Below are 25881 nucleotides of genomic sequence, written 5' to 3'. Positions count from 1 at the left end.
TAAATAATGTAAACAGTCTAAGCTAGGTAGGTCAAACCAAATTCGAACACTCCGAAAAACACCATATTTGTTAAAAACGATCTCGTTATGGAAATTCCCAACCCTCGATAAAACCAACCGTCCTTCTTTTTATAAGTGTCAACTGGTGTCAGTGATAACCCGTGCAGCTTTCTAAATATATTAACCACAGCAGCTTTTTGCACGAGCGATTTAGCTGTGTCTATGGGAAAGATGATGATCCAACTTAGAACACCAGATAAACCACCAGATAATAAAACTGTAAATGGCGAGTTAATTGACCCGTTTTTGTTGGTCAAGTCGTTTGTGAATAATTTTATCAGTTCATACAAACTGAAGTACACTCCCGTAGACAATGAATCACGAAGAAGGTGTAGCTTGAACCCGGAATAAAGTCCTCTGAACCCTTTGGCTGTAATGATTGTGTTGCAAATTTGTAAAGTAGTTGGCGTCCCCAACCTTGTCTTTACACTTCCCAATGACGAATTGGCAGTAACAAGTTTCTCCAATTGGGAATACACTTTGATGAATTCAAAGGGACATGCAAATACACTAACTCCGGCCCCAGCTACACAACCGGAAATGAAACAGACTGGAAGATTTCTCCAAAATGGGTGCTCCTGTCGTACTTTGCCATACCAGTTATTCTGAAACATTGCCGTGTAAATATACGGCTTACAGAAGGTGTAGATTGACACATTGAGGGATTTGGAGAATGATGTCGATATGAGTGGAGCCCAAACACCTCTAAAGAAGCCTCGAACTCCTTCTGCCATGTATGTCCTCCTCGCACAGTCAAGATATCCTTTGAAGTGGCTGTGTGTCTGCATTCTCACTTTAATAGTATCAAGTGGGTACCCAACCAATGTGGACGCTAGTGATGCGCCATATGCAAGTATACCTGAACGAAACGGCTGTAGCTGTTCGGGAAATATATGTACCGCATGTTTCGGATCTAAATGGCTAGCTATTGCAGGTATTGGCTGGTCATTCTTGTGCACGTTGCCTGACATTTGTCGCTTGCTTGTTGAGAGGGGTGCAATTTGTTTAACAATAATGCGAGCTTTTTGTTGATTGGGATTCCATCCGATGGAAATGCGTAGTTGACACAAAATCGCAGATCTAAATGAACTATTTCTCGTAGGTTATAAATTGGAGATAACAATACACGTTAGGCAACGTTATTGGTGCTCTACCTTTATAAGATCTTCTTTTCGGATAGCTGGGAACGATTTGTCTCGAAATTATCCCTTGCTGATGCGTTGTTGGTACAGAAGTTTGCGAACTCGAAACTACTGAGACACGATCTTGAATCTGTTCAAAACCCTCGACACGTGGACCAAATGAGATTGCTTTTAGAGAGATCAAACATGTCGGTTCTAGCATGCTACGCCTATTTCAATGTGACATTGACAAGTATACATGTAATAAAACAAAGAAGACAATAGTTTCATCTGTATAACTGTTTCACAAGTAACTAACTACTTTATTTCCTGGATTTCCTAATATTCTTGTAAACCCTGTGTTGCTTAAAAAGCAATTGCATGAGGAATTCCACAAACCACAACGGATAAAATCTACCCATCAAATGAAGAAGATAGGACCACCTTCCACCATATAAATTGAACCTTGTCAATTTCTTCAACACCTTCGGAACTAAATCTTTTGCGTACAGTTGAGGACTAATTCCATGCGTGGCCATATCCCTCGCTGCGAGGCCACTTTCTACGACGCCATCCACATAGTATAAGGAATCCTTAAATTGTCTCTCAGCTTCATCGACGCTTTCTCCCTCACCTATGTGGGTGTTGACTCCTCCAGTGATGACACTGTGAACTTTGACTCCAAATGGTGCCATTTCTCCATGCAAGGTTTGAGCATATGAATCTATGGCAGCTTTTGTGGCGCAGTACATGCTAGTCCATGCAAGAGGCACTCTTGCTGCAACAGAGCTAGTAAACACAATTGACCCTTTGGCGTTAATGATGTATGGAGTAAGTTGCTTCGTTGCATTAATATGGCCTATGACATTCACTTGGAAAATCTTATCAACCTTTGTTTCATCCATTGATGTAGCGGGACCACCAAGAGCAATTCCTGCATTGTTGTACAAGATGTCCAAATAACCCCCGGTTTCTTCAAATACAAAGTCCTTCAATTTCCTTAAATCATCGAGGTTGGTGATATCACACGGGACAGATATAACTCCATACTCAGCGACTAGGGAATCCTGCAAATGTAAGACGGATTGTGGTGAAGCTCCAATTACCTTGTAGCCTTTTTTGCTAAACTCTTTGGCAAGTTCATACCCTATACCAGATGATGCACCTGTGATTAATGCGTACTTTTGATTGGGATTATTTAATCTAGATTTGCTCATTGCGTGTGCAAAAAAAATTGAGCTCGGGGAGAAAACTCATATTGCAACATGGAAGATATCGGGGTATTTGTATTCGTCACGAGCATTGCACGAACTTACTCAATGGTAGACTCAGTGGGGTATTGAAGATAACTAATGGAAGTGGTAAAAATAGAACGGAGAAAGACAACAATTTCCGCGCGGACTTTAGCTTTGGGTGTAAGCTGTACGCTTGTGATAATGCGGGACAATGACACAACGCAAGACATACATACACATTTTTCAAGGAGCGGCTATACCCAGTGTTAAGGGGAACTACTCCACTAGAAAGGTTGAATGCTTTCTAGGTGTGTGTGTGTGTGTTTGTGGCAAGGTTAAAGAAATGTGTTAAATTTTCTTAGCCTACCTCCATGATGGATCAACATAGCTGGTTGATGATGTCTAAGAGTCTCATCAAATTTTGAAGAGTCTAACAATAAGGCGAAAGTTGTATTGTTACCTTTCAATCGGCAGACTGCCCTCTTCTCTTTAAAAAGGTCCATGGTGTTGCGAAACAACACTCAAAGAAGTATTACACACATTTTGCTGCGAAATGTTCATGATTGATAAGATACTACAAAATCATGCTCATCAAGCGCACGATCAGCCATTGAAGAATGCACCACAACGTGTATCCACTAAGGCGATGGAAATACCGGATCGAGGTTGGGCCCCTCTAACACAACCATTAGCCCCTGCCTCGGCATTCTGTCGGCGAAGTTTACAACGTGATAAACAATAAGGATCTTCACAATTGCAATATTTACAAGCTATTCACATTAGTAACCTCTTCTTCTAGCATCGTTAACTTGTGCCAACAAGTTCTTGAACCCGGCAGAAAATTTCCTTCTCCACCACTCTCTTTTCAATTGTTTCCTATACTTAGCAGGACGAATGTATCTTGATTGAACTCTTTGTAAATATCTAATCTTATTTTCATTACCAATTCTTTTAATCTGGGTGAATGCTCTTGCCAAGTTATTATAATTGACATCAACTGTTCTTCCAGCGTTGGTGCCAAACTCCCTGATACCTTTGGCAACTTCTCGTGGAGTTGGTTGCCTATTAGCCTCGAACCCAAACCTTTCATTTATAGACTCACTAAAGGACAAGTCCGGGATCGAGTTTTTTAACAAGTCATCGATATTAACAGTTGACTCGGGTTTGGGTGAGTATTTAGCAGCAGAGACATCTTTAGATGTTGAGTTGAACCTGAGGGAACCTATGAATAAGGGTGTGATTACAAAACCAGATGGTCTGAGTATCGTTGTTGGCGTTGTGGATTTCTGAAGTAGTCTTAACATGAGTGTAGAGGAGTTTTAAATCGGCGTTATCGTGAAAAGCTTTCGGTTGAATTTTTGCAAAACTTTTTTTTTTTTTTTTTTTTCTATTTTTTTATTTTTTCGTTTCTGTTGGCCTTTTTGTTTGTTTGATCAGTGTGAAATTTTTGGGGACCCAAAAAATAAAATTACTTACAGTAAGAGGGTAATAGCTTATCTATGTTCAATTAAGCAAGTTTCAAATTCAATATTTGATAGCATTATCTGAAACCCTAGTCTGATCTTGCTTTGAACTTTCCAAACTTTACCGAGGGACCCCTATTGGACAAAGTTCGGACTTTTTAATATTTAAAGATGGCACAGAATACAGCGAACAATACAGAGGCGCCATTTGCCAATGCATCGATGTATCTCAACTCGGTATGTCCTGGATACACACTTCTCGAAGATAATGTGCACTACCCACTACCGAACAATGTCCCTGCATCGACAATGGAAATTGCATGGCCAGTGACAATCGGGAAACTGATTAATGCGAAGTTGGAATTGGATAGCGAGTATTTGAATATAGCTCGCCCGCCGTTGGGACCGTTTGAATCAACAACTTATGTTTCCTTGCCACTCCATGTGGTAAATGCATTTAAAGAAAAAGTGCTTCATTGTGATAAACAACTGGAGGGGAACTTGCACATCGGAGCAAATGTCAATCCTTTGACACAAGACCCTTTTCGAAATGCTACAATGAATCCCGGTGCATTGACAACAATCGTGGAAACAAAGCCTAGATTTCAATCAAAGAATCCGTTTAATAAGTTGACATCTAATTTCAACAAGCTATTTGTCAAGGACGAGATTTATGATAACGTGGAAGCATCGGACGTCAGTATTTTGAGCTACAATGACGATTTTGCTTCATGTGGGAAACTATTGATATCGGCAAATGTTAATGTACTTAATGTCATAGGATTATCGGACTCGTCAGAGTTTCAACACACCAAAATAATAGAGACGAAGAAGATTGAGCAGCCATTGCTACGACTACAATTCAGCAGTACATGTATCATAACATCTTTAACGGCATTTGTGTTAAATGAGGAGCCAATAATAATTTTTGGGTGTAATCAAGGCAAAGTAGTGGTTATCAAACCAAGGAGTATGAAGATGAAACAAATTGATTTGAATTTGAATTCACTGGAGCAAGCATTGCATCCGGCGAATGTGTCCACGGTGCATGCGATAAGTCATCCCCTTTATGATTATCTTGTCGTTGCCGGGACGTCCAATGGTGAAGTGTTTATCCTCAACCCGCTTGGAAAGAATGAGTTGCTAGATTATAAAAAACAAGTTGTCGGGACAGACTCATATGTCACGTATTTCCGCAAGTTTGACCTAAGTGTATTTGGGGAACCCAAAGATGATCAATTGATTGGTCACTTTAAATTGTGCCATAAAGCGATAACGGCCATTGCATCAACGATGTCAATGGAAAATTCTTTGCAAAATGACATGTTGCCATCATTGATAGCTGTGGCTTCAGAAGATGGATTTGTCAAGTTTATCGATTTCATGTTTTCCTATCGTTTTGATCAGGAGGAGGTCACCGATAGTATCGTTACCGATATTGTATCCAACTACTTCAACACGGGTGTTTCCGATGTCAAGTTTAGTCCTGATTTGAGATTTTTCACCGTTGTGGGGAAAGGTGACTTGATTGAGGTGTTCAAAATGACCTACTACAACATCAATGCCTTATTGAAGAAACCAGAACGTGCAGGGCGGTCAAGAAGTGGTACAGTAAATAGTCATAACTCACACTATACGTCAATGACGGCAACCCAAAGTTTGCAAGATCTTGTTCCTGAGAGGCTGTACCCACCAATAATAAAATCTATAGAAATTGTTTGTCGTTTCAAAGGGCATACGAACTCGGTCAAGGCAATTCAATTTTTCAAGGATATTGATGAGTCACAGCTGGTGTACAAACTTGTCAGTTGTGGAGATGATGGAAAAGTATTTGGATGGGAGTTTGACTACAAAGCGGTACCGAAGGTAAAGAAGCCACACGCTGCCACCCAAAGCAAACCACGCGAAAGTAGAAGATCGATCCATGAAAAGAAAAGTAGTGTCCATATTGTGGCACAAAGCCCCAGTCCAGGACCAATACATTCAAGATCTGCCCATCGAAGAAATTTGTCATCTTCAGATCCAATTTTAAACACACCTTCATTCACAAATTTGTTATCCACCAAGGGCTTAAACTTGACCAGTATGTTGCTGGATGACCATTCGCCAAAACCAAGACAAACTGAAACAATCATTTCTTTATACAAACTGTTGCTTGATCTAAGAAGCAAGAAGAGTATGCAGAAAAAGTATATTCAGACAAGCACCATTATATCGCCAATTGTCAACGACAAGTACTTGCCATCGATATCTATACCGTTGGTAACTATAGATTTGACAAGTATTGTACCCGATGGCAAGATTGGCAATGTTGTGATAGACCAGCAAGCGGTGTGGTGTTTTTGTAAGAATGGCGATCTATTCAAATATACAGTACATATAAATTAAGCTTTTATTGATTGAAATTGTCAAACGCATTTCCATCTAGTCCAAACCCCAATTCTTCTTCGAGTTTATAGTAATCTGGTCCTAGCGTGTTGGGAAAATCGTTCAAGTTTATGCCACTCATGTTGGCATCTCCGGAATCATATTGATAATTGTTTGATTCAAGGCTTTGGAAAGAAAAATCATTCAATTCTTGTGGTTTGGGGTAGTCATCTTCCCGAATATTTGATGACGAGCTAACATCAAGAGATCGATTCTGTCTTTGTTGCTCTTCCAGTTCTTGTTTTTCACGTTGTTGGATCTGCATTTGCAATTGTATCTGTTGTTGTTCCTCTATTGGTTTTCTGACAAAATCACGGAACGTTCTAACCTCCTCCATGATAAGTTGCTTCATTTCATCTAGTTCTTCAAATGTCTCGAATGTTTTAAAATCGAATTTAACCTGGCATTCAGGTTCGTCTCTAGGGTCATGCCACACTTCTAAGTATGGATGTTCCAATGCTTCATTGACACTAATACGTTCGTGTGGATCCAATGCCAACATTTTTTCCAACAAGTCCAACGCCAAAGGATTAGCATTGGGGAACAAGTGTCTATAACTAATCTTTTTCATAAATGGTAAAGACCTCACATAATTTTGTGCTCTTTGTGAACCAATCTTCACCAATGTCGATTCCGGTGGTGTTCCCAAAATCATCAAGATTTGATTCAATTGGTCAACGTAATCTTTACCTCGAAAAATTGGCTTACCTCCAAGCAACTCTGCTAATATGCATCCAACAGACCACACGTCAATTGCCTTTGTATAATTTGTAAAACTAAGCATAATTTCTGGTGCACGATACCATCTCGTTGCCACGTACTCTGTCATGAATCCTTGATTTTGTTCTGGATTCTCTGAAAAGCCCCTGGCTAGACCGAAATCACAAATCTTTAATTCACAATCCGCATTCACGAGAAGGTTCCCTGGTTTCAAATCTCTATGTAGCACATCTGCTGAATGAATGTATTTCAATCCACACAAGATTTGATATATAAATGATTGATAGTGCAGATCAGTCAATGGTTGGCCCGATCTTATTATTTGATGCATATCACATTCCATTAATTCCTCATAAAGATAAATTTCATTAAATTCACCAGTCAATGGATTGGGGATAATATCCAAGTCGTAAAGACAAGTGATGTTCTTGTGTCCTCTAAAAAATTGTAACAATTTAATCTCCCTCAAAGCTCGTTTGCAAAGGATCTTTTTGCTAAAGATGTTTGTGATTTTCTTGATGGCTACATATGATCCGTCAGCTGAGGAGGACAGATTGGTGTTTGGGTCGGCGCTAGTGCCATCATCGTATTTGGCTGAGCAAACGATACCATAAGCCCCATGACCCAACTCCTTGATGATCTTGAATCGTCGATCAATAATGAACTCCTGGTTGTACACTTTGTTGACTGACCTGCCATAGTATACTGAATCTTGGCTCATTTTGGATGTGCTGTGGAAGAAGCTCTCTCAAGGTAGTGGACTTTTAGACTTCTCTGTGTTCCTTTATAATATAAACGATTTTGCACTCACGGTGTAATGTGTGTGTGTGTGTGTAGTTTTTTTTTTTTTTTTCGTCGCTGGGTGCGCTCTCTGTTTGTTTTGGAATTGTTATAAATAGAACAAACGGCATATACGAAAGAAAGAATATACCAATAGATCAACAATAAACTACTTTATCCTATTGTTTTCCCTCATGGACAATGGTTATGATCTTTCTTTTGGATGCAGAAAGTGCCGCATCGAAGAAGACTTTGTGGTTTGAAAAATCATTATCTGAAATTTTCATTCTCAATTGTGCCGTACCCAATAACCGAGAAACCCTATGGAAACAATGGGTAATAATGCAACAGGGGAAACATGTACGATTTTGTTATATGCGAGGGGAAGGGTGAGGGGGGTTAAAGATTACTTGTACGGTACAACAATGAGGTGGGAACTTTTGAGGCGGTTCGTAGCTTTGCGGTAGTTTCGTTAAAGTCTTAAAATGTGGGAGAAGTGGGCTTAACTAATGGATATTGGAGTTGAAGACTTCTTTGTCTTTGACCAGTGAGAAATTGATCCGAATGAGGCACAATTTTGTACTCAATGTACGGCGTTAACTTGGGTACACAAAACCCATTGAGATCCGATCCGATCGATATTACTAATTAGTTAGAAATGGAGAGTATGCGAATTGTGTTTTAGGAGTAGGCTGTGTTGGAAACAATCGTCGGTTGTTAAAGCTATGATGTCATGGGTGATTAGGCAGCTCTAACAACATGTGATTTCCAAGCTTAAACCTAGTTAAACCTTAGGATTCGCTTCGCTCTGGGTTTTCGTCGCATGTTACGGTTTCACTTTAATCGAATGATTATTGATGCACATGCAGCTGCAGCTGCAACTGCGCATGAAAGTCTCTCTTCCTAGAAATCCCTGAAAGTTTAAAAAAATAGGATACGCCAGCAAAAGGTGGAGAAGAAGAAGAAGGAGCAACGCTAGTAGGTAAAGACAAGTAATCGTTACTATCTTGGAACTCTTTCACACATTGAGTTTATGCAACCTCCGGTTTACAGTTTACAATTGTGGGTTTATGCAATCTCAAATATCCCCACCAATGGCCTGATCAGCAGTGTAGGTGAAAAGTATGGGATTGAATACACGTGATTTGTCGTAATATCTTTGAGTGTGAGTTAATGGGGAGAGGAAAAGTGTTTGCCCTAACCCGCCTCATTGTTTCCATAGTCCTACCCTCCTCTTTGTTTGCCTTTTCTTAGAGGCGACTTTTTGGCGGTATTTTGTAAACCGGACACAGGGAACGGTTTACGAATAAAAATTAAAGTTTGGGCGCTGCTGGTTAATGCAAGTGAAAACAAGCACAATAAGGTGATAAGCGATTATTATAATTCATCATAATTTCAAATGATCAGCTGTCATTGCCATCATTTATTATTTGCAAATTACAATACAAAAAAGGTGGATCTGAGGCGGACAGTATCTGATCGTATCTACTAAAGGAGTAAACGCACTGAAGCGTAATGGATCTTGTAACAAAAAGAGGGGAAGGGGTTCAGGAGTCAAACGTTGTTGTGCGGTCCATCCTCGTATTTTATTTTACGCTGTATGCTCTAGTCTCTCCTTACTCCTTGCTCCTTTTTGTGTAAGAGGTCATGATTTTTCGTTTCACCCAACAACAGATGTAAATTTTATACTTTATTATTTTGTAATTGGTAACTCTTATTACAGGAAGCTTATAGTTTGTTTCAAGTTGTTTTTCTCCTTCAAGGATGTTAATTTTTGTGTGAAGTATAGCAAGTGTGTCTGAAAAAAATAATTTCTGTTTTGGACTGTGGGGAATGATGAATGATACTAAACAAAAAAGCAGATCTAAGGCAACAATTAAGTGGTCATTGCCCAAGCCAGTTGTGTATTGAAAAAAATATGTCATTCAAATAGGCAGGCGATAATTATAGCGATTTCATATCAAAATAGCTCTCCTTGATTATTTTCTTGTTTCAAAAAGTGTAATTTAAAGGCAACGGAGTTGGAAAAAAGTATATATTGACTCGTCCAGGTTTGGTTTATCAAACGCTAACTCGATCGAACCCACAAGCAAAACAATTCATACAACCACTTTATCAGTCAACCACTTTATCTGCCAACCACTTTATCTGCCAGCCATTTTATCTGCCAACCATTTTATCGCAATATTGAACTGCGGGTGAACCTCCAGTTCTTGACAGTATAATAGCAATCAAAATCCTCATAATTAAGTTTCACCTAAAGTCTAATCCAAAACAAAAAGTTTAATCCCATTACACCCAATTGCTAAAGTTTATTCCAGAAAGTCATAAGTTATCTGGTGATAGAAACCATTGTCTTACGGTTTATTCTCTCTCCCCTAAAACTTGTTTTTGAGAAATTCAGCAAACTGTACCCCACTCCACGCAAACAGAAACTTTTTCTTCAATTTGGGTACACATTTTCGGAATCATACTGTCTCTCCATTGTGTTGTTGTGTTTCTTTTTAGCAAAAGTTACACATTTTTTCACCAACGCTGCGGACTGAATTCAATATAAATAGACGCCCAATCTGCTGTTTGGTTTTCATCACGTACAATCTAATTCGCTTTGTATTCCATTTTGACTTTTTTAGTGGTTGAAGAATACAATTATTGCATTGCAGACTCAACTAACCAGCAACGACAACAACAACCCAGCGAAACCCAACTTTTGATTCTTATTTTTTTCGGCGTCTGAATCTTTTCTTTTTTTTTTTTTGGGGGGACTTTATTTTTTCATATCACGCGCAATTTGACTCCGAGAAACTCAACAATAAAACCTCAAAACGATGAACTCCAGTGATAGGACAGAAGACTTGGCCTCATTGTTCTTGCCAGACTCGCTTCAACATACACCTCAACCACCGACAACGCCTGCTACTGCTTCTACTATGACTGAAAGGCTAGTTGACACATCCAACTACTTGCTTCCCAAAGATAATACCGGGTCCACTTCATTGCCAAACAACACCAGTTACCAAGACTTTCTTAATAATAACAACTTCATCAACAGACCTACAGGAGATGAACAAGAGCAACTGATTTCTCATGTCAATCACTATGCACCATATCTTCCCTACGACGCCAACTTCATGGCACATTATCCAAGTTTTCACAATCCAATGTACCCATACTTTCAAGAAGATATACAACCGTATAATGCATTCGCACAAAGTGAACCGTTACAAAGGAACCAGCAATATGAAATGGACTTGCCGCTCGAGGAAGAAGTTAAGGAACCCGTTAGCCCGAAAAAGAAACCCAAGGGAAAGAAACGTGATCTTAAGCATGCTCTAGTGGAGATAGACTACAAGCCAGCGAAATTGAAAAAGCTTTTGGATCTAACACCCTCGGGAGCAACCAGTATAAATGATTACAAGATTATCGACAATAACAACAAGGAAGTATCGGTTGAGTTTAGTGGGTTTCTTAATGGAAAATTTTTTACCAATGATATTGATAATAACAACTACTTGTTTACGAAAAATGAGCTACAAAAGGAAGAAAGTAAGCCCCTCGAAGACCCAAAAATTGTGTCTTGCTACAGGCGAAATTATATTCAAGTGTTAATTAACATGAGACTTGCTGGCGTCACCAATGATTTTAAATTGCTCAAGTTGCAAACAAGTGAGTACGGGTACTCTACAACAAGGGTTATAAAATATTTCAGAATTGAGATCCAAGCTGTGACAAATATCTCCAATTCCAAGAATGTCCCCATTGTTGTGAAAGATTATGAAAAGGAAGTGATGAAGCATGAACCAAAGGATGACATTGTTCAGCCAATAAGTATAGGTGCGGAGCACGTTGTTGTCTTAAATGAATCAGGAGCCAACAATGAATTGGACAAATACTTTGCCGTAAAGAAGCTACAGTTTAAGAATGCCACACCAAACAATGGTAATCTCACTTTTCAAAACTATTATCACTTGAAGGCGAAATTGAGCTGTGTGGTTGCTGATATCTACTACGACGACTACGTTGATGACATGGCTGATCTCAACAACAGTGGAAACACCAATGAGTTTCTACTTGCTGAGTTGGTGAGTGAACCAATCATCGTTCGTGGAAGGAATCCCAACTTTTATGCCGAAAGGAAGGATGTTTTGATACGGTGTCGTCCATACTTGTCGAAAAAGAGCTACCAATTGGCTACAGAACTGGCACGAGACAAGCAAGAGGAGGAAGAGGAGCATGTTAGTCTAGAGTCAACTGAAGATGATATCGATGACCAATTGGATGAAGGACATGTATCACCCACTGATAAACCAAAACAAACAAACTTAACCAGTTCTGACATTGATTTGAACGAAATTGATGGATATAAATACTACCCTATTTCCAGTCATTACTATCTTCCGCCAGTGAATGTGGTCTATTTTCCCCACCGTGCCCACCATCCGATTGAAAAAGACGATTGTGAATCGGCCGTGGAGCCAGTGGTACATAGGAAAAGCTCAAATGTGTATTTTAAATAGATTTATGATACGATTGGTAAGTTTAGCCGAAGTGTTTGGTAAATCGTAAAAAAAAAAAAAACTGCAGATACGGCGCTAGTCATTAATTCGAATACGAAGTGATCAGCTCTTGTTACAATGCCCCTGGCTATATATATATATATATATCCCCCCCATAGACCCATATTTCTTGCCAAGATTTTCTCACCAACACCACAACACTATGAACATTATTTTAGTCTATATTGTTTCCGCTGTTGCAGCACTCAACTTCATCAGAGATTTTGCAAATGGTTGCGAAAGTCAAAAATGCATCGATGCTAGCAAAGCATTAACAAAGAAATGTGAAAAGGAAGAGAGCAACGTGTTGGGATGTATTTGCAAGCTCAACGATGATGATTATTGGAAAAAACTTAGTGATTGTATTCAAAGTTGTGATACCCTGCAAGATGTTATTGACACCTCACCAAGTGGTTTGAAGCAGTTGTATTGTGATGCCGCTCTGGCTTATGCTTCATTGTCTACACTTTTTCCCACAAACAGTTTGGCTTTAAGTGATTTTCAAGGGGAGGGATCTTCAGCAATTGGTGATGTTGTTAGTACCTTATCGGCACTTTCTAAATCCGTCAAGTCGGCTACTGGAACAACCTCTAGTGGAAAGACAAGTGAAACATCCATGGACGCGTCAACAAGTTCAGATAAAACGTCAAGCAAGACAACTTCAAACATGGCTGCCACAATGGGCTGCGGATCTATTATCTCTTTGTTTGTTTTAGCTTTGTTGTGAGTAATTAATTTTAAGCTTTACTTTTTTCATGTGTAGTTACTGCTCTACACGTGATGAAGAGGAAAATGAACCAAGGGAACGGCGTCCTCTGGGTTTATGCAAACCAGTTGATGCTTTTGCAGCCTTAGTACGGTGCGGCGCTCGTTTCTCGTAAGTTTTTCGAAAAATTCCTAATTAGGTATGTACACAAAATCAAAGCACCAAAAATTGGTCGCGATATAAATACTCAACCATCCACCTCGAATACCAAGCAAGTTATCGACATCATCCCCAATGAACGGCTTTTTATTGTTTATCATTTCCGTCGTTACGGCTGCTAGTAGTGACACCATTTCCATCTCATATGATACCAGTCAAGTATTAACATCAGTGCTGGGAAGCACCGTGCAAGCTAGTGAATCGCCAATTGGACCGAAAGGCTCGTCAGCAATTGATGCCATTCTTAGATCGTTATCAGCCCTTTCAGAAACAGGAGACTCTTCTGATGTCGTTTCCGAAACTGCAGATGCATCGGAAGGAAGTTCAAATGAAACTGCTGCAAGTGAAACAGACACCTCCGAGGAGGAAAGTTCCTCCAGCTCTAGCTCAGCTGAATCATCCGAGAAAAGTGAATCCAGTCAAGCTGCCGCCACCACAACTGAGTCAAAAACAAACTCCTCTACATCTGCCTCCAATATCGGTGCAACTTTGGGCTGTGGATCGGCAATTTCTCTCTTAGTATTAGCATTATTATAATTGTATAGTGAATGAAAAGATTACCATGTTTGAAGAAGACTGCGAAATCTGGAAAATTTAACTTTTGTGTTTTGAAAAAATCATTTCCTAATCGGGACAAAAAGATTTTCACGTCGATTGAGTGGAAGGACACATGTCACAGGAAAGTGACACGACTTGTGATGTAAAGACAGGGTTGTCAAGTGGTACGAGTTGGCTGGTATCCCATGTATGCTAATTGGCGTCATCCACAAAGAAGCGTCTTCATACGAAGCGTGAAAAAATTCTTGTTTTGAACACACTCCTTAAAACACCTCCTTCAGTTTCATATCTGTTTTAGGTAAACAACAATTTTTCTTCTTCGTATTCTTTGTGTCAGACATGGTCCCGTGTATATATAAACGACGTTATGGTAGGGACTGGGCTTCTTAGTATGGCAGTCTTCAAAGCCAATGTTGTTCATCCTTTTCTTACTACGTTTCACATTTGCATCAAACATAGCTGCTTATTGGGGCCAAAATGCCGGCGGAAACCAACAAAGTTTGGGTGATTATTGTTCCCTGTCGCCAGCAGACATCATTATATTGTCATTTTTGAACGACTTTCCCTCCCTCAGCTTGAACTTTGCTAATCAATGCTCACAAACCTTTGGTAGTGGTCTTTTACATTGTTCTCAAATTGGCCAGGATATCAAATCATGCCAAAATCAAGGCAAAACCATTCTCCTTTCATTGGGAGGTGCTACAGGCAACTATGGCTTTTCAAGTGACTCTGAAGCTGAAACTTTTGCGGGCACTTTGTGGAACAAGTTTGGTGGTGGTCAAGACAATGAGCGACCATTTGATGATGCTGTGGTTGATGGTTTCGACTTTGATATTGAGAACAAGGATCAAACGGGGTACCCTGCATTGGCAAAACAATTGCAATCATACTTTGCATCCAGCTCGAAAAAATTTTACCTTTCTGCTGCCCCTCAATGTCCTTACCCTGATGAGTCAGTTGGCGACTTGATGTCTCAGGTTGATTTGGATTTCGCTTTCATTCAATTCTACAACAACTATTGCTCTATTGATAAGCAATTCAACTGGGATACGTGGAGGGATTACGCAAGTGGGAAAAATATTAAATTGTACTTGGGTATTGCTGGATCGCCATCATCAGCGGGATCTGGATACGTGGACTTGTCATCAGTGCAAAATGTATTATCAACCATCAAGAATGATGCATCATTTGGTGGAGTGTCCATTTGGGACATCTCCTCAGTGCCGGAACAGTACATGGAGGGAATAAGTGAAGCATTGCAAGGGTCGGTATCATCACCATCCACCAACTCGGCAAGTGGTAGTTTTACCACATCTGGATATACTACTGTCACTGGCGAAGCATCTGCATCGACGGCAATTACAACTCCTACCACTACCACTGCCACCACCGCCACCACTTCCAATGCATTCTTGAACTGGATTAATGGATTCTTTGTGCAACTGACACAAGCTACAACTTCTGATATAGCCACTTCTGCGGTGGCCACTTCAGCAGTAGCTACTCCTCCGACAACCACTTCACAAACAGCTCCTACAACCACCAACTGGCTTGGTGGTCTCTTTGCTTCTGAAGTCACCACATACGTTACGATAACAACTACAGTGGCCCCCTCGATATTCAAAAGAGACATCATTGTTGATTCTGAAGCCACCAACTTTCACCCTGGATACCTTATTATTGTCACATTTATTTCTATACTCTTTTTCATCTAGTTGTATAAATTCATAGCCTCATTCCAATCAGGGAAAATAGACGATAAATCTAAATTATTCATAGCGTTTAAAGCTTCATCCCCGGTAGTGTCATCGGAAAGAACATGCAGGATTTGCATTGTGTTTTCGATATTGCCATAGTCGCTGATGCTATGTCGTATCTCGTCATCCTGTAAGTCTGCCACCTCTGAAAACATCTCTTGCAACTTGTGTAGTGTTTCAATCCAGTTCTTGCCCAATCCCCATGATTGCTTCCAACTATTCAAAGTGGTTAGACAGTCCCTGGCTCTTGCCTTAAACCTCTGAATCGATTGGTCAGGAAAGTGTTGTTTTAATACTTTGGCAGGGTAAGCAGCAATGTACAAACTAGTTGCACCAGCTGTAAATACTTGAAACCCGGTGAAAGGAGCAATCACCATGAGATTCATTGGCTTCAATCTTTTCGTTATCAGGTCTAGATTGTCCAAGGTGTCAAACAATTGTGCAGTAAGGTCGTTCCACCAACCTCGAGGACCAATATCGGGCAGGGCGTAAAAATACTCCCGGTTTAAAAAAATTCGGCACAAGAAACATAACCCGTGGAAGTAGGCAAAGTCCGCAGCTGAACCATAGCTGATATGCTCCTCGAGGTGAGAAAAATGAAGAGAAGTGGGAAGGGTTTCTTCAAACTTGTCCAATTTTTTTGACAATTTGTAAAATGAAGACTCAGGATCCCAAGGTGCTAATGGGTCTAACTTCGATTCAGTTAAGCCAACCCAAGTTCCAATTTCCCTCCATATTTCAAACAAATAGATCATAAACCCATTGCAGGATATTTTTGACCTATCTGTTTCCAACTTGTCGATGTCATTTCGAAAACATTGACTTTGAATTTCGCCAAATATAAAGTTTCTCTCATGATCGGGAAGTCTGACATGGATATCAGATAAACTGATGCATGAATGACCTTTTCTGCCACTCGAGTTACACCTATCCATCATGTACACTCCCCAAATCGCTCTCCTCCTCACCTCATTTTCCAATTCATTTGTTCCTGTTGGCTCTTCGTTGAGCCCCAAAATCATTGCCATCCGAGCAGCTAGGCCAACGTACATGTAACTTCTAGAAGCATTTCCCTCCCCCCATTCGTGACTACTGAGAACGCACAATGCTTGCACATTGGATAACGTTGGGTTGTCAAACTCAGCCAGAACCAACTTTCGTGCATGCCATCCAAAATCGAGAGACGCATTGAGGGCATCAGGAAGTGTTTTATGCAATCGAGCACAAAGGGCAAGGATTGCTAACAACACCACTGTATTTGGTTGTAATGGTGTTGTTATTGGTGGTTGCTCAATAAAGGTTACTGGGTTGAACTCGTCGGACCTTAGAAATGACATGAACGTGGGCTTGTGAAATATAGGGAAAATCCCTTTATACTGGTTGTCGAAAAATATCTGAACCATTTCGATGATTAGCTCTTTGCTGGGTAGAATAACTGGATTTTGACTAACTGTCTTTGGCATCAAACTCTTTTTCTTCATTTGGGAAGCCTTCAAGGTGTAACTGCAACTCAAATTCAATTCCGCACATCGTTGGCATGTAGATCGATTGCTGTTGACACATCTTAGCTTGCTCTGACGACAACGATTGCAAGCGACGTTCGCCCTTGGTTTCTTGAGTAAACTCATCACTGTCGATGCTTGTTGATAGAAAAAGCCACAGTTTTTGCATAAGCGCGAAAATTTCAACAACAATAGGGCATTCTGGGAGATGTACAGTACCAAAAGAGATGGACACTAGTTCTATTTTACAACGTTACTAATTGATGCCTCCTTCGAGGAAGATCTACTTCATCCACTTCTTTGCATGTTTCATTCCTTGTTGCAACTTTTCAATATGCACTACCAAATGATGACTCAAAATTTCTTTTTCATTTAATTTTTTTTTTTTTCTTTTCGACAAAACATACGCCATGTCGTCAACAACATCACTCACAACGGACCTGCAAGTGACCTTCCAGTACTGTAATGAAGCGGTCTTGGAGCTACATTGCTCGCCATTTGGTTTAAGTGGTATATATATTAGAATTGCTGAGGCAGCAATTATGGGTATTGGATCCACCTTGGGTCTGATTACAGGAAGTACTCGCGGGTTAATACATTACAATCATGCCAGCGATCTACAGGACCAAAAGTATAAGCTTTACGTGGTTATAGATGAGGAGGGAATGTTACGGATTGACTTTACTAAAATCACAATCCAGGAGAACGAGTCTGAGAATGGGAACAAAGGTGACGATGAGGAGCAATTACCAGATTTGATTTTCAAAGGTCCCTGTCCAGAAGGACGACCCGATAATGTAGAACCTTTTATAGGGATATTTAGCTTTGAAAAAGAATAGAATAGAATTAATGTCGTGACAGTGCGATCTCTGACATCTGTTTTTTTTTTTTTTTTTTCTTTCTTTTTTCGTTGGTAGCTCGGATGTAATTTTGTGCGTGCATGTAGGCAAAAAAAAAGAAAGGCTAAACCTCGGTATTTCAAAACCTAGCGGAAAAAGGCTAACTCCACATACTAATTCCCCATAATGCTCAAAACACTGATTCACCACAGCTGGTGATATGTAAACCATTCGTAGAGTCTCCATACCTAAGCCAACCTCTCATCTTATCCACTACCATTTCCTCCATTCTCCCCCTGAAAGCCCACATGTGGGGTAAAGTTCATCATTTTCCATTAATTTTTTTTATGTTCTCTCTGAATAACCGATAAAGCGGTCAGCGGGGGTAAAAAAAATAAAAAAAGAGAACAAAAGAGTCTATGTATGGGGATTATCACAAGCGCGAGAGCCAGAAATTTAAATTTTTCCCAACTGTTCCCCATATTTTCCCAATTTTCCACCCAACTTTACTTTACTCTTTTCTTTCGCCACCACTACTCATTACTACTCACTACAGCTTATTCACCATGGAATCACTCAACAACTTAAACGGTCAAGTTAAAGACCACACCAAGAAAGACATTTTGGAAAAGCACCCAGACGATGTGGTCATTGTTGCCGCTTACAGAACCCCCATTGGTAAAGGTTTCAAAGGTTCATTTAGATCAGTTGGTACTGATTTCATTTTGACCGAGTTTTTAAAAGAGTTTCTTGCAAAGACCAAGGTTGATCCAAAATTGATCGAAGATGTTGCTATTGGTAATGTGTTGAACCCAGGTATCGGTGCTTTTGAACATCGTAGTGCTGCTTTAGCTGCTGGTATTCCTTACACAGCTGGTTTCGTTGCCGTCAACAGATTTTGTTCATCTGGATTAATGGCAATCTCAGATATCGCAAACAAGATTGCTGTTGGAGAAATCGATTGTGGACTTGCTGGTGGTGTTGAATCGATGTCCAAGTACTACAAAAAGACTATTCCTCAATTTGACCCACATTTGGCTGACAGAGAGGAGGTATCTTCTTGTTTGATTCCAATGGGTATCACTAACGAAAATGTTGCCAACAAGTACAACGTGTCAAGAGAAGCACAAGATGCATTTGCTGCCAAATCGTACAACAAGGCAGAAAATGCTATTGCTACTGGTAAATTCAAGGAAGAGATTTTGCCAATCAGATCCATCATTCGTGATGGCAAATCCGAAAAGGAAATCATTGTTGAAACTGATGAAGGTCCAAGGAAAGATGTTAACCCTGCTGGTTTGGGTAAATTGCCACCTGCTTTTGGTGGTAGCACCACTGCCGGTAATGCCTCACAAATCTCAGATGGAGCTGCTGCTGTTTTGATGATGAAACGTTCATTTGCCGAAAAGAATGGATATCCAGTTCTCGCTAAATACGTTGCCTGCTCCGTCTCTGGTGTCCCACCAGAAATTATGGGTGTTGGTCCAGCCTTTGCCATTCCAGAAGTATTGAACAGAACCGGCCTTAAGGTTGACGACATTGATATCTTTGAAATCAATGAAGCTTTTGCTGGTCAATGTTTGTACTCCATTCAATCTGTTGGTATTGACGAAGACAAGGTTAACTTGAACGGTGGTGCTATTGCATTAGGACATCCTTTGGGAACCACTGGTGCTAGACAATATGCCACCATCTTACCATTGATGAAGCCAGGACAAATTGGTGTCACTTCTATGTGTATTGGTACAGGTATGGGTGCTGCATCTGTTTTAGTTAGAGAATAGGTTTTTTATAGGAATATATGATAAAAATCTAGGATTAAAGTGGAATCGCAGTGAGTGTAGGTGCACAATAAATCACCACTATCAACTAAGTTCTGTCAACTAAGTTCTTTTGGAATTTCTGTCAAAGCGCGATGCCGAGGAAAGAATTGATTGACACAAAATATTCAATTATCAAAGTCCTCTGTGATCAATATTGGTTCAAAGCATCAACGACGTAACAGCTGGAAACTGTTTGCTATTTACTGTTGAAATTGATTCACTCTAAGATGAGCAGAAACAAATTCAATTTAAAGCTTCCGTTGGATGAAGGTAGGGACAATGAAGAGCTCATCAACATTCTACCATCGTACCAAATGTATCGCAACACCATTTCAAAAAACTTGACACCCACCATCGAGGATTTGAGGCTAGAACCACCATTGTATGATCAGATTCAACCGTTTCAATCTGCACCGACATCACCCGAGCCAGAACTAGACGACGATAATCAAGAAACGATATTGGAAAACGCACACAGGCTCAAGAGATTGACATCGCTCAACAAGGAAGTTGCAAAACTGTTACATGTCACAATCCACCTCACAAAGAGCATTGGAAAACCGGGTGAAACCTACTCCGTTATTGATCCCCTTAGTGTTGAATACAAACAGGGTGATTCAATCTACGGAGTAGTGCTAGTCACAAATAAAACCCAACAACCCATCCCATTCGACATGTTTACAGTGCAGTTAGAAGGAGTGTTGAGCTTTGGCAACTCCAACAATACCCTAATGGATCAGTCACTGCAAACTTTCACGTTTCTAACGATGTTTGATTTTAATGCCTCTTGGAATGACGGATTCCTTGATCGGTTGAAATCGGATCACAACAACCCCTACAAAGCTGATCATTCTAACTCATTTGATCCATCTGATAACACATATTACCACTTGGATCCAAAGAAGGTATTTCAACCTGGTGTTACATACAAAAAGTTTTTTGCCTTTGTCATGCCAGAAAGACTTTTGGAAAATGGATGTCAATCTTCTTTGATAAAGCACTTGCAGGTGCCGCCCACGTTGGGAGTCAGCAAAAGTGAAACCATTAGCTCCCTAAGACACAAATGGAAAGGTGAAGCCGAATCCAAAAAGTATGCTTCAATCACAAATGATCTTCTGTTTACTGATGCTTCGATAAGCTATGCAGTCAGTGCAAGAGTTATTGGACGCGCCGGTAACTACAAACAACTTTTGGGTGGTAATCACAGTAATCAACTTCTTGGCTCGGACGAGTATGTTGTTGCAAACGAAGACTACGTGTACATAAGGGTGATACCCGTCACACAGCCAGTATTTTCCCTCAATCGGGCAATGATTAATCAGGAGGCTAAATTGTTGTACAGTGGGTTGGTTGAAGATATTAAGCAAAAGATGGCAACTGGAAAAGAGATGACTCGGCAAGGGCATGGATTGGTGCCGTTTTCAAGTAATGGAAGTGAGCAGGAAACAAATCTACATCCAACATCAAGCTCGGTCGAGCTCTCAAAAATGCGACAAATGTACAAAGCAAAGAAGTTGGATGAGAGCAAGGTGTATGAGGTGTTTTACCCAATCAAAAAGAAGCCTGTATTCGGTGCGTCGAAAGTTGCTGGAATGCTTGCACTTGCCACGCCAAGGAAGGAGTATGTGATGGAATATGTCAGTCCACCCAGGTACCCAAACCATTCTGCAACCACTTTGCATATTCCACTCGACATTGTATATGTCAATGACAAACGATCAAGCCCTCCGGAATTTCGCTCCATTTCGGTTGAGCTAGTATCGCTCACCGTGAAATCAAAGAAGCACCCAATCCCGATTGTAATACACCCCGAGATGCTTTTTGAAAACAAGACTAAAGGAACGAGCCCGTCACAAGATAATTTTGATGTACTCACGATCAAGCGCTTTCAAAATTATGCTCTTCATCTATCGAAATTGATGAAAGAAGCACCTGAATTGGAAGTTGAACCAGAAATGATCAAGAGTATAAAAGGATTGGCTGGTTTGACTACAAAATATGTGCATTTAAAAGTGCAGAACGTTGGATATGAATCGGGTGGGGCTGCTTACGCTTCAGTCAATTCCATTCCATGGGAGAAACAAGTTGTAAACAGTGAGAGCACAACAGAGAGGTTCGAGGACGTCAAATATGTCAAACAGTTGATTATCACGGCGAATATGGGCTCATTAGAAGTAAGACCCATGCGTCTTGTTGATTTTTGTTTGGTTCCTGATTTTCAAAATTGTCTTATTGCGAGAATATATTATTTAAAGATTGATGTGAGATTGCAAAATAGTGAAAAGATCTCATTGAGAGTACCCGTTATATTGCAACGAAGTAAGTAGTATATAGTGGTTTCTGGGAAAATTACAGCAATCTTTGTCCAACCAGATGGTTTAATTTGTCATAATTTTCGATATTTCCATGCTTTTGTGAATTTTTCTCGAAGGTTTTGAAAATCGACAATTTCACAAATCTCTAAACTCAAACTCGATTCAAACAGTCAACTGCTCTATTCAACCCTTGTCAAAGTCGGTATCGCCTACTACTACGTATACGATGCTTTCGAAAATGCATCTCTTTTCTACGTAGCTTGCGCTCTAGATATACTCATTTCAGCACCTGAGGTGGCAACTCGCTTGAAATATTACCAAAACAGATCTTCATCTATAACTGAAGTTCTGCCATCGTCTCCATTTTTGATATGACCACCGCAACAACCTTCTCGCAAATATGTTACATTTGGCAAAACCTGAGCATCAACGAGATCATTCATGAAACAATTGAAAGTGAGTTTTCCTATTAGGAACATTCACATCGGTATGAACAAAAATCAATAACAGTCTTTGAAAGCGTAAAATTTGTGACATTGTTTATCGACACCAAGCTAATCTTGCATCTAGTTGAGAAGATGGTACTGGGCTTAACGGGTTCCACTTCTTGCAAACAACATTCGATTGGATTGAGCAAGTGCAGTTGATTTTAGGTTTCAAGTCTGACCAAAAGGCGTTGAATTCACTTGCTGGAAGTTTCATACTCTTATGTCATATATCCCTAATGGAACCGGCTTGGAGAATGCCTCAAGGGTAAAACGAGGTTGCTAGAGGTCATTGTCCAAATTCGCACGTATTTTCATTTTGCCACAGGCAGTTCTAAGAACCTTTCACGTCAGTATTCAAAGAGTGATTATAGAGGGCAGTGGAGAACGTTATATTTGACTGAAGAATATCGAACAATTACTTAAATACGTTTGATTGACGCATGATGACGAATATTGTCTCAATCGTGGCGTAATTCGCTCATAACCCAGCTCACTCCACTGCTAGTCCCACACGCATTACATCATCTTGTTGGCGGGCTTGATGTGCAAACGTGCCCCACTCCAATACAAACGCAAATATTGAATTTCTCACGTCCTGTGTTTTGACATGTGGAAATTACGTTGACTGGCGTTGAAACAATCAGGTTCTACAAAATATCAAGGTCTGAAAAATATACAGAAACCAAAAAACTAATACTATTCAAACAATTAAATGGACAATACAGTCAATGGGATGACTACAGCTAGAGTCAAACTTTCGTCAGTAAATTGGCGGTGTAGGGCAATATCGCTTTTTGTATCATGCATGACTAAACTGGCTCCGTTGGCCCTAGTAAGGTTGATGAGATATTGAGATCACCAAGCTCACTTGACCATGATAGCCTTCGACCTGTCCGCCACCACCGACATCATAAAGCGTTGACATTGAATTTGGAAATTACAATCAAACTTGTTCATTTAATCCTGCATAGTTGGTACATGGTACCCATAAGGAGATTGATTACTGTGGGTTCATCTTCGAGCTCTAACGCTTTGAGATGGTAAGGTAGTTGCCGCAGTTAAAATGGACCATTGTGGGAGTCGAGCTATGGGGGGGTCGAGCTATGCGTTCCCGTGTCTTGAGTTTCTGTTGAGGGGTCTCAAAGGTATACGCCTTCATTGAGATGAAGGAAATTACATCGGTCTTTGACGAACCCTTTCTGCTGCACAGCTCCAATGTCAAAAGTGTCATACACCACACGCTAGAACGACGATTCTGCTACTAATGCGGAACCTCAAGAAACTATGGAGATGACTACAACTTCCTAGACTCGAGAACTAAAGACGCCCATGTGTTGAATAGAGAGCAGTATGAAGTGGTAGAGACATACTGTGTTGAGCAATCGGTACGAAAAACCTCCAAGATTTCTTATGGACCTAAGCACAAAGTTGACATTTTTCACTTGATCGAATTGATTGAGTCCTTACAACCTAGCGATACAGTGTCATTGGCATTCAATTTGGACTTTGACCACATGTTCTCTTTTGATATGGACAAGTTTATGAAATTATTTAAACATATCAGCGATCGAGTTGTTGCATTGTCGATAGGTTCGAAGAAACTTGCAATCTAGAATTTACAAAGTTGACACTCGGGTTTGCTTTAAGGTATCTATTTCTGGTCGGATGTAATTTGTCAAGATTTGATGTCGAATCACCTGCCTGTGTTGAAGAGGTTGACTTGTCGCATAACAACCTGGAAGAGATCCCAGCACGGCTTACTTGTTTGAGGACCTTACTTTAGTGAACCTCGCAGATAACAAACTTTGTAAAGGTCACATCCATTTCCTGACATGCTTCGTCGAAGAGTCGGATATATCATGCAACCAAATTGAGGAGGTCAAGTTGACGTTTCCAAGACCAACCAAACTCATGTATCTTGCTTTGCATGGCAATAAAATAAAAGGGATTTCAGATGAATCCAGTGGTGATAATCCAAAGTTGTATAGACTTGAATGGGTAGAAGAAAAAGGGAATAAGTCTAGATTCAACATCACAGTGCCAAATGGAATCGTCCAGAACTACTTCAAAGAGTGACAAATCAGTTATGCTTGGGGAGAATGAGTGAAATGCAAGTATAATACCTGGTGCAGGCCAACATTTATATAGCATGACGGCATAATGGAAGGTTGCAACTGTGGATGTACAATAGTTGATTGACCCAAGGTAGTGAGGAATCGACCCAGACGGCTTCGCACTAGCAATAGTGGAGCTGTGTTTCTTGACTATGGAGTAGTTCACTTTTTTAATTTACGATGAAGTCCACACTCTAACCAATGGGGTTCCACACCTCATGGCATTGTAGTTTTCAATTGAGTCTTTCATACTTAGCATTTGTTTCTTCCCCTCCATGCCTAACCCATTCGTAGTGTATTTTGTATTAGCTAGCTCACAATTGATTAGTAAATGCCGATCACATCTGAAGATGCCAAAAATGTATGCTGCTCAGCTTGTGTCGATATGTATGCAGTGTTATTTGAGTTCTTTTTCACAATGGAGCTTTGGAATAAAATCAAGGATTCAAGCACTCAAGTCAAGGGTATATGAAATAGAGACAGATACAGTACAACAGTGACAAGCAGTGATGAAGAGACTAAAAAATCATAGTATCATTGTAGTGTCATTGGCCATACCTTGGCAACTGTTTTATAATAAGTACAAAATCGCACAAATTCTGTTGTAATTCTTAGACAAAATAGTACTGTTACCATGGAGAAGAAAAACTAAGCACACACACAATCAACTGAGAAGATAATATGACGACTGGCTACGTTACTAAGAGAGTCGATTGTGACCATGGATACTCCAACTAATTCGCAGTGGTGTGTTTAAGTACAGTTAGATGGGGCAATGTAGCTGAGGTCCGGATGTTGATTATACTGAGGTCCGGATGTTGATTATACTGAGGTCCGGATGTTGATTATACTGAGGTCCGGATGTTGATTATACTGAGGTCCGGATGTTGATTATACTGAGGTCCGGATGTTGATTATACTGAGGTCCGGATGTTGATTATACTGAGGTCCGGATGTTGATTATACTGAGGTCCGGATGTTGATTATACTGAGGTCCGGATGTTGATTATACTGAGGTCCGGATGTTGATTATACTGAGGTCCGGATGTTGATTATACTGAGGTCCGGATGTTGATTATACTGAGGTCCGGATGTTGATTATACTGAGGTCCGGATGTTGATTATACTGAGGTCCGGATGTTGATTATACTGAGGTCCGGATGTTGATTATACTGAGGTCCGGATGTTGATTATACTG

General features: G+C 40.2%; 13 protein-coding genes across 13 annotated transcripts; 8 read left to right on the top strand and 5 right to left on the bottom strand. All coding sequences in view use genetic code 12, as the record gives it.

The window, feature by feature from the left end:
- Positions 1-17: 17 nt before the first annotated feature.
- Positions 18-1031, bottom strand: CPAR2_800130 (uncharacterized protein; the record flags this gene model as incomplete). The annotated part of the gene is made up of 1 exon (XM_036807839.1): positions 18-1031. One exon carries the CDS (start codon positions 1029-1031, stop codon positions 18-20), a length of 1014 nt encoding a protein of 337 aa, XP_036664636.1.
- Positions 1032-1504: 473 nt separating this feature from the next.
- On the bottom strand, positions 1505-2398 carry CPAR2_800120 (uncharacterized protein; the record flags this gene model as incomplete). Its single annotated transcript, XM_036807838.1, has 1 exon — positions 1505-2398. One exon carries the CDS (start codon positions 2396-2398, stop codon positions 1505-1507), a length of 894 nt encoding a protein of 297 aa, XP_036664635.1.
- A 797-nt stretch (positions 2399-3195) lies between these two features.
- On the bottom strand, positions 3196-3720 carry CPAR2_800110 (mitochondrial 37S ribosomal protein bS21m; the record flags this gene model as incomplete). The annotated part of the gene is made up of 1 exon (XM_036807837.1): positions 3196-3720. The coding sequence occupies one exon, from the start codon at positions 3718-3720 to the stop codon at positions 3196-3198; it is 525 nt and encodes a 174-aa protein (XP_036664634.1).
- A 330-nt stretch (positions 3721-4050) lies between these two features.
- Positions 4051-6267, top strand: CPAR2_800100 (uncharacterized protein; the record flags this gene model as incomplete). The annotated part of the gene is made up of 1 exon (XM_036807836.1): positions 4051-6267. The coding sequence occupies one exon, from the start codon at positions 4051-4053 to the stop codon at positions 6265-6267; it is 2217 nt and encodes a 738-aa protein (XP_036664633.1).
- A 4-nt stretch (positions 6268-6271) lies between these two features.
- On the bottom strand, positions 6272-7747 carry MKC1 (mitogen-activated serine/threonine-protein kinase; the record flags this gene model as incomplete). The annotated part of the gene is made up of 1 exon (XM_036807835.1): positions 6272-7747. The coding sequence occupies one exon, from the start codon at positions 7745-7747 to the stop codon at positions 6272-6274; it is 1476 nt and encodes a 491-aa protein (XP_036664632.1).
- Positions 7748-10634: 2887 nt separating this feature from the next.
- On the top strand, positions 10635-12323 carry REP1 (Rep1p; the record flags this gene model as incomplete). Its single annotated transcript, XM_036807833.1, has 1 exon — positions 10635-12323. One exon carries the CDS (start codon positions 10635-10637, stop codon positions 12321-12323), a length of 1689 nt encoding a protein of 562 aa, XP_036664631.1.
- Positions 12324-12525: 202 nt separating this feature from the next.
- CPAR2_800070 (uncharacterized protein) lies at positions 12526-13089 on the top strand (the record flags this gene model as incomplete). The annotated part of the gene is made up of 1 exon (XM_036807832.1): positions 12526-13089. The coding sequence occupies one exon, from the start codon at positions 12526-12528 to the stop codon at positions 13087-13089; it is 564 nt and encodes a 187-aa protein (XP_036664630.1).
- A 273-nt stretch (positions 13090-13362) lies between these two features.
- Positions 13363-13824, top strand: CPAR2_800060 (uncharacterized protein; the record flags this gene model as incomplete). The annotated part of the gene is made up of 1 exon (XM_036807831.1): positions 13363-13824. The coding sequence occupies one exon, from the start codon at positions 13363-13365 to the stop codon at positions 13822-13824; it is 462 nt and encodes a 153-aa protein (XP_036664629.1).
- Positions 13825-14255: 431 nt separating this feature from the next.
- Positions 14256-15560, top strand: CHT1 (Cht1p; the record flags this gene model as incomplete). The annotated part of the gene is made up of 1 exon (XM_036807830.1): positions 14256-15560. One exon carries the CDS (start codon positions 14256-14258, stop codon positions 15558-15560), a length of 1305 nt encoding a protein of 434 aa, XP_036664628.1.
- Positions 15557-17230, bottom strand: ZCF38 (Zcf38p; the record flags this gene model as incomplete). The annotated part of the gene is made up of 1 exon (XM_036807829.1): positions 15557-17230. One exon carries the CDS (start codon positions 17228-17230, stop codon positions 15557-15559), a length of 1674 nt encoding a protein of 557 aa, XP_036664627.1.
- A 284-nt stretch (positions 17231-17514) lies between these two features.
- Positions 17515-17943, top strand: CPAR2_800030 (uncharacterized protein; the record flags this gene model as incomplete). Its single annotated transcript, XM_036807828.1, has 1 exon — positions 17515-17943. One exon carries the CDS (start codon positions 17515-17517, stop codon positions 17941-17943), a length of 429 nt encoding a protein of 142 aa, XP_036664626.1.
- A 566-nt stretch (positions 17944-18509) lies between these two features.
- On the top strand, positions 18510-19727 carry POT1 (acetyl-CoA C-acyltransferase; the record flags this gene model as incomplete). The annotated part of the gene is made up of 1 exon (XM_036807827.1): positions 18510-19727. The coding sequence occupies one exon, from the start codon at positions 18510-18512 to the stop codon at positions 19725-19727; it is 1218 nt and encodes a 405-aa protein (XP_036664625.1).
- Positions 19728-19993: 266 nt separating this feature from the next.
- Positions 19994-22093, top strand: CPAR2_800010 (uncharacterized protein; the record flags this gene model as incomplete). Its single annotated transcript, XM_036807826.1, has 1 exon — positions 19994-22093. The coding sequence occupies one exon, from the start codon at positions 19994-19996 to the stop codon at positions 22091-22093; it is 2100 nt and encodes a 699-aa protein (XP_036664624.1).
- Positions 22094-25881: the final 3788 nt, after the last annotated feature.

Source organism: Candida parapsilosis, contig 005807 (genome assembly GCF_000182765.1).
Source record: "Candida parapsilosis strain CDC317 annotated contig 005807".
NCBI classification, from domain to species: Eukaryota; Fungi; Ascomycota; class Pichiomycetes; order Serinales; family Debaryomycetaceae; genus Lodderomyces; species Lodderomyces parapsilosis.
The sequence above is the reverse complement of the archived record's forward strand: the minus strand, read 5'-3'. Positions and strand labels throughout refer to the sequence as shown.